The sequence below is a fragment of the Amblyomma maculatum genome, chromosome 3, assembly GCF_055883805.1.
Source record: "Amblyomma maculatum isolate TAMU_Amacu chromosome 3, ASM5588380v1, whole genome shotgun sequence".
Taxonomy (NCBI): Eukaryota; Metazoa; Arthropoda; class Arachnida; order Ixodida; family Ixodidae; genus Amblyomma; species Amblyomma maculatum.
This window is the reverse complement of record NC_139346.1, coordinates 168,667,423-168,679,055: the sequence shown is the minus strand read 5'-3', so window position 1 is coordinate 168,679,055 and position 11,633 is coordinate 168,667,423. Positions and strand designations below refer to the sequence as shown.

The window sequence follows — 11,633 nt, the reverse complement described above, 5'->3', positions numbered from 1 at the left end:
AGCCTGAATCGATTGGTGACAAGATATTTCGATTCAAATTTCTCTCCAATAAGTGCGTATTTCGCCCCCCAAAATTTTCAGCAGAGCCCCCACCCCCCCCCCCCCCCCCCCTTCACAAAGAGACACAGAAATAATTTATACTGATAAAAGCAGTTGGTTTGAAATTGTAGTTGTATGAAACCGCATGACTGAAGTATACTTTTAAACAGTAACTGTGGTAGCTAGAGGCCCCGAGGCAGATTTTCATGCGAGGAAGTCTAAATAGGAAATCTATCCAGAAGCCCCCCTTTTTTTTTTAAACAAAAATATCTTAAGAAATTTACGGTTAAAATGAGACCGTCCCAGTACCCCTCCACACTCCCTGCCGCCCCCGGATTCAAGAGTGATGATATAAATACGTCTCTGATGAAGCCATGCAGTAGCCGAACCCGTCGGTCAGTGTGTTTGCTTAGTCCCAAACAGAAAAAGGAAGAACACTAACTTTTTAACATATTTCGTTGTGAAATTGACTAACAATAAACACTAATGTGCTGATATAAGCTGCAGCCCTTGCCAAGTTGCCGCCCACCAGAATCTATACGTACCCCAAGTGGCACGTAGGTAAATGCATGGAATGTAACTTAAACCGTTCACGAATTTGGTTTATTGCCCTTCCGAACGAATCGTGCTGAATGCTGACCGATCGCTCTATAGAAGGCCCGGACGGCATGTGATCAATAGCAGCGCTTTTAGTGATTCTTGCTCAGCATTGAATTTATTCCAGTTCAGCATGCCATGTTGAAGGAGCTAGCTTTCTCACAAGACGGCTCCCAAGGTCATGCCAGCGGTATGATCGCTCAAGTACACAAATAATTCATAAGTGCACTTAAATGATTCTAATAAAACCAGTTTTTCGCTTGGGACACGATAACCTTTGAACGCGAGATATATATATATATCTCGCGTTCAAAGGTTATCGTGTCCCAAGCGAAAAACTGGTTATATATATATATATATATATATATATATATATATATATATATATATATATATATATATATATATATATATATATATATATATATATATATCGCGTTCAAAGGTTATCGTGTTCCAAGCGAAAAACTGGTTTTATTAGAATCATTTAAGTGCACTTATGAATATTTGTACGCCTGGCATGAATATTAATATGGTACACAAATCGCGCTTTGTTACTTTTCATGCCGCGGGGACTCATTCGAGTTGAATAGACGATTTGCGGAAATCTGTAAGTCAGCTTCTCTGCAAGGCTTGTTTTCCAACCAAAAGGTCTCGTTCCCAGACGCCACTCTCGCAGTGACAGTCTTTGTTGAAACGAAAAGAGGCAGACGCCCTTCAATGACGCATTCATGCTGGGGATTCGCGAAAGGGATGGAGTTTGACGATTGGGCAGAAACCAGTCACACCCGAGCAGCAAGGCACTGGACGATCTCCACCCTTTTCATCCTCTGCTTTACATATGAAAGGGTGGTATTCAACCATTGTACCTTTTTGGTGTGTCTCCCTGAGTCATATTGAAGTAAACTGCACATTCCAGGCTTTACTTAGAAAGGGAAGTTTGCCTCTGCCCACTTCTTCAAATAATGCGAGTGCGGCGTCTGGGAACGAGACCTTTTTGTTGGAAAACAAGCCTTGAGGAGAACCTGACTTACAGATTTCCGCAAATGGTCTATTGCTGGCTTCCTTGTAACACAGTTTAGGTGACTGAATTAGACGACTAGGCGGAAAATATTTTTCTTTCTTTGTCTGGCCGAACATGACACAAACTAAAAATGCCTGTACTTGGGAGGGAAATCATCCAGCGAAGCACGAAGCTCGCCCGTGCGCTGCTGTTTTCGCTCGCAACTGCCCACGCTTCGTGGGGTTCAGTAGTCGCTTTTGTGGACATTTTCAGAAAAAAAAAATGAAAATGATGCCTGTAATATGCCTGCATTGACCCGTTTTCCAGTATGCTTAAGTCCTATGTGTTTGGTAGAACTTCAGGTCGTCCGCAACCGGCCATGCCAGTTCATGGAACAAAAATAATAGCATGCACGCTTGCCGAGACTGTCTTTTTCAAGTAAAAATTGCTAATGGGTACGTGTACTAAGGAGTGCTGCATATTGTGCCGGATCTGAATATGGCTAACGCACGATTTTAAGCAAAAAGTGTGCAGCAACGGGCAGCTTCCCGCCGCTGCTTGCAGCAGGGAGACCCAGCTGAAAAGGACGCTTCCCCCTGTACTTTCTTGATATCGCTCCTCTCTGTTCTTCCCCTCCCTATCCTCTTTTCTCTCCTGCCGGGCGTAGCTCGGGTGCTTCAGATTTTAGATACCATCACTACTACACATGTATCGATAGATGTGCACGAAGAGGCGTGCAGTGCATGTCGGGATCCACGACATGTTCGGGATATTTGCTGCACAGGTGAAAAATGTCGCTTATGACATCGATATGGAGATGAGTTTCATTCTCTTTCGCCTAGTTTCTTTCGTCTTGTTTAGGATGCAAGCTGCACCACTGCCGGTCTCGAGGGAGAGAAACGCGCTCTCCCTCGAGACCGGCCGTGGCTGCACCTACTAGGCTTGACAACGTGTTTGGTGCAAACACGCAGCAGCCCTGGCGGCGTTTGTAAGCAGCGAGTCTTGCAGACGGGCCTGTCGTGTGCATGCATGACGCCGGCAGCCATCGCAACTATGTCGGAGGCTCATGCTGCACATGAAATCTCTTTCGCGCCGTATACACGACTCCAATCGCAAAGGTTGTTGCCGCGCAACGGGCTACATCTTTTAAAATATCCCTCAACATCTTCAATTTGCATAAACCCAGAAAACAATACACGCTGTTCGTCAGGCCAGAGTTCGCCCGCAACGAGACCATGTCCTTGCCTGACCGAGTTGGCTCTCGCTACTCGTAGCGGTTCCTCGTTCTTCGGAGCGCGGTCAGCGCAAAGCTTAATCCGGTACAACCTCTCTCATCCGACTCTGCACCAAGAACCTCTCAACGTCTCCCTTTTTGGCGCCAAAACCCTTCCTTAAATGACTTCGCGCGGCATTCTGGAACCATATCAGTGACGAATCGGGAATGCGTCTACCAGAAATAATCGGGGAATTCTCTTTAGATTTGAACTGACCGTTGTGATCCCTAGACTGTTTACCCGCGAGCGCAGAATGCATTCCACGAAGTCGTTCCTGGTCTTGCCCTTGGAGAGCGGGCAGCGAGACCCAATCTCCCAAACAGCAGTACTACAACCACAAGAGCACGCTCAAACGCTACAGTCACCATGCCATGCTAGCACAGCGGCTGCGTTGAGCTGGCCATCAGCGAAGTGTGAACAAAAAAGAAAAAAAGAAAAAAAAACCCATTAAGCGTCTCATCTCAATAGGACCATGCTCTACACTTTCCAACCGCACAAGAGCAGCTACTTCGAAAAGACATAAGCTTCCAGCGAACAATGCGCGCTGTGCGAGACACACAAACCCTGTCGTACCAGAGTCCTTTTGCTGCCGGCACTGTTTTGTCTTTACCACTGGTTTTGTATTCACTACGCGGTTCGGCTTTTTGCGTAGAGCATATCGGTATACGCGTTCTGTCCACACACTTTGGCACGTGGTCGTCTTGTCACTGTTACGTGTCGTCGTTCAAGTCAAGCGTGTTGCACCAGGCATCGGGTACAGGGCCATCGCCGCCACGCCGGTTGAGGAAGGAAAGGGGAACGGAGACGGGGAGCAAGAAAATCAAGGGAAATCTGTATGTGATACAAAGGAAGCTCGTCAAAGTGAAAATCACCACAGCTATGTCCGCATGTTGATAGGGATAAACAAAATCGTTAATGTGAGAATCACGAAATATTGAAAGAGGAAGAAAGCAACTGTTTCTATTATTATAAATCAAAACGCAGTTCAAAGAGAGGTCCGATACAATACAACACACAATAAGTGGTCAACAACGTCCGGAAAAGTCAGTGTATCGGAAAGTATGGGCGAAAGCAGCAGTAGTAAGCAGCTTTGTTTAGGACATGTAGCCGGACTGATAAGCGCGCTACGAATGCTGAAAAAGAGGAAGGGAGGTAGATAAATATATCCTGAAAATCTCTTCCCACAAAATCACTCTGTCATGTCGCGAGTTGTGCATTTCTTTTTGTTTTTGTTTTTTAACTTACTGACGTCAAATAAATATGTAGATGAATAAGAGGCACATATGAATGCTCGAGGGCACGGAAAGAAATGAAAGCCACGCTCACATAAACAGCGCTGCCCTAGTAACCTTTTGATGTCCATAACCGTAATTCTGGGATGCGTGAAGTGACAGCTCGCACTGACGAAGAACAGAAACTGCACATCTTTTTTCGGTTTTCTTGGAACTTCGGCCGTTTCCTGAGCGCTGTTCCTCATTACGCTCCCTCTTTTCCAAGAATAGGGCACAACAAAGCGGATGAAAACCAACACGCCGACCACGACCCCGGGAAAAAAAAATCTCGCGGGTCCTGTCCGCGTCTATTTGGGTTTTATTTTCATTTTTCCTGCGTAAAAGTTGCTATCCCCTTTCCAATACAACTTCGGCGTTGGAATGCCACTCCTTGTTGGCACCACCACTCTCTCGTCCTTGGTTAGAGAGGGGTGTTTTTTTTTTTTATTATCCATCGCTCACTATTTTTTTTCTTCCTTCCTTACTTTTTTTTTTTCTTTGCGTTGCTTTGGTACATAGTACACCGCCTCCGGTGGTGCCGCGTTGTTCCGTCCAAAGCTGCGCTCGTTTTCTTCCGGGAAGTCCCCATGCTGGGCTGTACAGTGCGGGAAACAACCGCGCATTCTGGAGGCGAACAAAGGTGACGATGCCCCCTCCGGCGTGGACAGTGTTTTTCAACGCGTCTCGGGCTGTCGAGAAGAAAAGCGAAGGCATCGGCGGCGGCGGCCTTGTGCGGTCTTTCGTAGTAGCTGGTGGCGCACTCCGGCTGGGATGCAAAGAAAGAAAAAGAAAAAAGAGAAAAAAAAAACATGCAAGGAGGAGGAGGGGACGATTTGGTTTTTGGGAAGAGCCGAGAGGACGAGTGTTCCTTTTAGCCCCAACTGTACGTCCGTGCTTCACGCGCTGTTCTCAGCGACGCAGATGTTCCGCAAGGCGTGCATTTCATCCCAGTGCGGGGCCCTCGGAAGGCAGTGAAGACACATAGTGAAACTGATCCTCCAAGCAATAACACCAGCAGGAACGCTAAAGAAAACATCAACGAAAAGCAAAAACGAGGAGAGAAGAGAAGAAAGAATGAACAAGAGGGGAAGAGGGTGAAAAGGTCGCTTTTTGCTCCAATTTTGCTTTCTCGCACTATCTGCAAGCGGTTGAGCGCTCGATTCTTCAGTGGGGCCCGGACACTGAAGCACGGCGCCTCCATGCCTTCGGGTAGGACCCTTTCCGAGCGGTGCGCGCTAGAGAGAGTTTTATGCCAGACGCCGAGCGGTAGCGGCGGCACTCGGGTTCGTGTAGTAGTTAAGTTATGGCCCTCCACTGCGGAGAATTCCTGGAAGTAACGCGATGCCGAGCAACCACAGCGACGCCACGTTCGGACCATGGACCGCGGACCACGCAGGAGCGAAGCAGCAGAGGGTGAGAGCGCCGTCCGTGTGTATTGGTTTGTTTTGACCACGTGACGAGGGGGTGTGTGCGCAGTGGCGAGAAGACGTGTGTGCGGAGGGGTGAAGGATCGTCGTAGTTGGACAACGTTGCGTGCCCGTGGAGGCTCGGAGGTGGATGGCTGAAAATCATCGAAGCGTCGCGGTTCAATCACGGCGACGCGGCCTGGCTCTTTCCGCAGTGAGGGACACGGGAGAATCGGCGGTAAGTTGAAACGACCAGTATCCTCAACACGCGTTTGGAACGAACGTAATTATTTAATGATTGCATACGCAAGACGTCGTGTTCTCCAAACTTGGTCCTGTACGCACGACGTGGCCTGCAAGATGGACTAAAGGACGTCAGTTTGTGCAAGTCGAGGAGGTTTGACCAGTTTGATTCCCGATTTTAGCTTATGATCATCATACACTGCACCTACGCAAGTCTTGGCTTGTTTTCGATAGTTGTTTGTTCAGGTTTTGGTATAGGCGCCGAGTAATATTCGGTAGCACTCCCATTCTTCGTCGCCTGAAGTGCGATGCACGGAGTCTCAAAAGGCGCCGCATCGCGTCGGCTGGGCGGCGCACGTTCGGCTCCCGCGTCTGCCTTAGTTTTTGTTTCTCGCTCCGTGGTTACGTTGGTTCTTAGTTCGTGTGCTGCCTCACAACTCGTGTAGCATCCCCATGCTTCGTATGCGTAGTCGAAACTTGCGAGCGCAAATTTTCATCATACCTTTTCATACCAGCCGAATCTCTTATTCACCGCTACGCGCATTGCTAGCTCTGACATGGAAATTCCTAACGCGTGCCAAAATTCGTGCGAAATGTTGCTCGTTGTGCGTAGAACAAGACGCAGTTCGTGTACAATCACCCTGACACCCGGCGAGGTACCCAAAGAGCGACGAGTTTATCTATATAATCAAGGCTCAAGCAAATGTCATCGTAGCATTATAAACCTATCACATAAACAGACGGGCAGCGTCCACATCTCTAAAAAAAAAACGAGCTCCTCTCGTGCCCAATTCAGGAATATGCAGCGCTCGCTATTATCGAAATTTCTTGCTGTATTTGGTTGCTTCGCCAGTGACAGCAGACGAGAACCGGGATAAATGCACTAGTCTGTGCTTACTATCCCACGGCGGCGAAGGGTAGCGCGGCGCCGCCGCCATTTTTCGACGCTCTTGAGGAATGAGCCAGTCATCCTTCTGTTGGATATCAGTTACATTGGCGATCCTGTTACGAAAGTTATACTACTACTGCAATGAACCTACTAACGAGGGCGAACCACATCGGCTATTGCGGTCACCGTAAACGCTGTTTTCGTTGTGCTTGATTGTCTATTGTATTCTGTGTTAGCATTGAGGAACTACAAAGATATATCTAGCGTAGCGGCTCTAGGTGGCCCAAGAGTGGTGACATAAGTTGGTGTATCCTCATAAGAAGGTGAAAGTGAGCGCGCGTGATTAGCACTTCGTCTTGTCATCCTTTAGCTCATATGTAAAAAAAAAAAAAAAGAAAAGAAAAAAAACTGTCAGTTAATAGCGGCGCAGAGGACAGGCAAGCGTTATGCTTACACAGTTGAGAGCATTGGTGTACTGTGTGCACTTATGCGCTAATCTCGTCTTCAGTGCCAATATATTTCGCAGTCCCTTTTGTTTTTTTTCTTGAAACGAGCCAAGCCTGTACCTACGACGCATAAATCATTGTCCGAGCTTTCGTTATCGATTAATCACGCCACCTGCATCATAAACCAACAAGAAATGAAGAAACCTCGCCGTTTTGCATTCGTTTTTATTTTTTACTGCGCTCGCTAGTTCAAAAAGCATTACGTGTCTCAATTCGACCTCCGTTTTGCAAATAGCAGCCGCCAGAATTTACTCAGCAATCTTTTCCCAGTTCTCGGCCTCTCATTGGCTTTTTAAGGCGGCGAATACCAATTCACCCCCCCCCCCCTTTATTTTTATTTGGCCCCGATTTCCCCTGCACTGTCTATTTGCGCGCTGCATGTTAGATGTTTGGCCATGACAAAGCTTAAGCGCCGCGAGCTTCCATCACGCACACTTCCGTTTCCGCCTCTCGTTATAGCTACCAGAAGCCCTGAAGCCGAATGCAAAATATCAATCCACGAGGCTCTGCGCAACCAAAGGCGGTAGCTATACTAATGAATGAGAGTTTACACACGCAGACCACTTTCCGTCGCGGAAAAAATCGTTAAAATGTGTTGTACCATAGTGTTCTATAGTAAGGGTACCAATAAGATGTTCTCATCAACTTAAGCCGCGGGTTAGACTCCGAGGTTTCCACGTTAAATACGCAGGACAGAAATGTGAAGAAAAATCGTGAGTCATATAACATCTCCCTGGGAACATATATTGAGCACGAATGATTCTTAGAAAACAATAAATTGGAAGAATTGCAGCTGCTCCTTCCGTAGTTCCTGCTTCGTAACTTAAACATGGGCCCAGAAATGAACCCTTTACCAAGTACGAAATAGTCTCTGTACTTATGCTGTCACATGGCTCGAAGCGAGTGGTGCCGAATTCCTCGGTTATGGGACGAACGTTCATGTGTGTACATCTGCTTCGATGCCAGAAATTCCTCTTGTTTCTCAGAAGCTTGCTACCCCAGCGAGAACAGTAAAGCGATGAGGATTGAAAACAGCGTAATGTACTCCATGTATGCCTTACACCGGAACCATCACTAGAAACCGCAGATCGACTTGGGATGTTTTGATGCAAACGCAATCTCCTTTGTCGTGCTGTGCCAACTTGCGCTGAAAAGGAAAGACAAACGCGACATGGATCTTCCTTTTCTTTTTTTATGAGTCGTGGCTTCGAGGGGTATCCAAACATTCGAAATAGTTTGCGAAAAGCACTTTCTATGTCATTCGCACCGCACTGCCGTTATCGTAAGTAATCGAATGTTCTCGGTATTCAGAAATTCCAGGATCTTTTGTGTAACCCGTACTCGCGAAAAGCTATCGCGGATTCCAAAAATGCGTTCGTTGGTTACAAGGAGTCAGCGCTGTGTGTGTCTTGTCTTTCTTTTCCCTGTGTTGGTTGCGCTGTTCTGCCTTGTGGATCTAAACAAACAAACAAAAAAAAAAGTTGTGGAACTAGCCTTGTGGCATTTCGTCCCATCGCTCGGCTAAGTGTTGCGAGGGTGATGTGCCAAATCTAGGCAGTTCACATACAATCGAGAACTGAGTGTATTGCGATTGCACTGCACATCTAGCGCTCTGAGTTTAGGCGTCTCGATAAAGCGTGGAAGGAATGGTCCGGTACGCGTTTGAACCCCGAACTGCCGCTGTTTTGTTTCCCGAGTGATCTTGCTGCGCTGAGCTGTACCACTGCGATGTCTGCCTTTGACGTCACAGTACGAGCATCTCGCCACCTCATAGTGCCTAAGCCCAGCTCATCACTCCGCGGGCTGTCCGGTAAACTTTCACTTCAGGTACGCAGTATGAGTGCCCTTAGGCTAAAATGCCGGTGTGAGTCTCTGCGTCGCCGTCAAGCGAAGCCTTCGTCTGTAGCGCCCATCAACGGAGGAGAGAAGTAAAGTTGGCACATAGGCGCAGGCGAGTGCATCCGAGTGCGAAGAGAGAGAGAGAGAGAGAGAAAGAAAATGGCGCCGGGCTAAAATGCCGGTGTGAGTCTCTGCGTCGCCGTCAAGCGAAGCCTTCGTCTGTAGCGTCCACCAACGGAGGAGAGAAGTAAAGTTGGCACATAGGCGCAAGCGAGTGCATCCAAGTGCGGAGAGAGAGAGAGAGAGAGAGAGAGAGAGAGAGAAAATGGCGCCGAAAGGGAGAGAGCGAAGTTTTTTTATTTTTAACAAGAAACCGGAGAATGTAAAAACAAAGCCAAAATCAAGTGCAATTCAGAGGTATAACTTTCAGACTAATGTACTTGACAAAATTAAGGGGAAAACATCATCTACGTACACCATGGCTCAGGCTCTCTCGCTTGCATCTGCATGTGCCCTCTCAGCCTGGTCAGCTACATTTTCCTTTAAAGCAAACTTTAATCTTGCCTACCTCCGCCGCCTGAGATGTTGGCGCGTTAGTTTGAACCATTTGAAGGCGAGTGGCTTGCTTTGCTGTGCGTAAGCGTAGAAGTCTATTGGCGCGTGGTATGACATGCAGCGTGACCTACAGAACGCACGAACTGCTGGCTGGTGGCACGTATCAATAGTGAAAGTGAAAGTTTGAATGATGAATTTTTGAAAGTGAATTTTCACATGCAAGACATTTCTGGACATAGTCTCAAAAACCGTTCTTCGAGTGTGGATAAACACACCACATTATAGTTTATTGTGTGTCACGAAAACTTTCAATCACACCGCTAGTTAGAGGCAGGTACATTGGAATGTACATTTATTGAGCTGTCAAACTGCTGCAGATTTTGCTGCCACAAAATGTTTCCCTATCTGCTCCATAGCTGCTCCAGAATGCATATTTTGTGCTCCGCATCTGCTCCAAAACGTATTTTCGCTATGCCACCCTTGTTTTTGGAACCAAACAAGTCTTCATACTGGTATGACATGCAGCGTGACCTACAGAACGCACGAACTGCTGGCTGGTGGCACGTATCAATAGTGAAAGTGAAAGTTTGCTTTGCTGTGCGTAAGCGTAGAAGTCTATTGGCGCGTGGTATGACATGCAGCGTGACCTACAGAACGCACGAACTGCTGGCTGGTGGCACGTATCAATAGTGAAAGTGAAAGTTTGAATGATGAATTTTTGAAAGTGAATTTTCACATGCAAGACATTTCTGGACATAGTCTCAAAAACCGTTCTTCGAGTGTGGATAAACACACCACATTATAGTTTATTGTGTGTCACGAAAACTTTCAATCACACCGCTAGTTAGAGGCAGGTACATTGGAATGTACATTTATTGAGCTGTCAAACTGCTGCAGATTTTGCTGCCACAAAATGTTTCCCTATCTGCTCCATAGCTGCTCCAGAATGCATATTTGAAAGTGAATTTTCACATGCAAGACATTTCTGGACATAGTCTCAAAAACCGTTCTTCGAGTGTGGATAAACACACCACATTATAGTTTATTGTGTGTCACGAAAACTTTCAATCACACCGCTAGTTAGAGGCAGGTACATTGGAATGTACATTTATTGAGCTGTCAAACTGCTGCAGATTTTGCTGCCACAAAATGTTTCCCTATCTGCTCCATAGCTGCTCCAGAATGCATATTTTGTGCTCCGCATCTGCTCCAAAACGTATTTTCGCTATGCCACCCTTGTTTTTGGAACCAAACAAGTCTTCATACTGGTATGACATGCAGCGTGACCTACAGAACGCACGAACTGCTGGCTGGTGGCACGTATCAATAGTGAAAGTGAAAGTTTGCTTTGCTGTGCGTAAGCGTAGAAGTCTATTGGCGCGTGGTATGACATGCAGCGTGACCTACAGAACGCACGAACTGCTGGCTGGTGGCACGTATCAATAGTGAAAGTGAAAGTTTGAATGATGAATTTTTGAAAGTGAATTTTCACATGCAAGACATTTCTGGACATAGTCTCAAAAACACTCTACACTCTTTTTAGTAACATCCTAAGTGAAAAGCTCACGAATTACCACGAAGTGGCCTTGGTACTGTCCTCGAAGCACTCTTTCGATAAGATGCTTCGAATATATTCTACTCGGCCTATATGCCATTATCGTTGTCATGGCAGCGAAGATTTAAGGAAGTGCTTTTTGTTATATAGGGAGGTAGCACCATTCGAGACAGTCATTTTTCAATATCTAAGGTTTAAGCTTCGTCAATAGCAGCAGTGTTGTTTTCTAGGCAGTCTGAACAGCTCTGCGGTGTGATTGGTACCTACATATATAGCTTTTCTTTCCAAGACCGTATCACTCAGCCAATGTGATTAGACCACTGTCAACACATAACGACTTTTATCCTAAATTAACAACAGTCGTGCAAGTAGCTGCCAGTCGGACTCGAATAGGTCGATCTTGGTGTAAACGAAAGAAAGAAGAGAGGCAGAGGGGCGCGCGGGGCTGGGACTCCG

General features: G+C 46.7%; 1 protein-coding gene across 1 annotated transcript in view; it reads left to right on the top strand.

Annotated features, from left to right (window-relative positions):
- Positions 1-5,695: 5,695 nt before the first annotated feature.
- The window catches only part of LOC146196824 (uncharacterized), a 219,165-nt gene continuing 213,227 nt past the window's right edge, over positions 5,696-11,633 (top strand). The window contains exon 1 of the mRNA XM_084598549.1: positions 5,696-5,828. Coding sequence (XP_084454675.1) covers positions 5,742-5,828 — 87 coding nt within the window. The 5' untranslated portion in view covers positions 5,696-5,741. The remainder of the gene's footprint in view (positions 5,829-11,633) is intronic.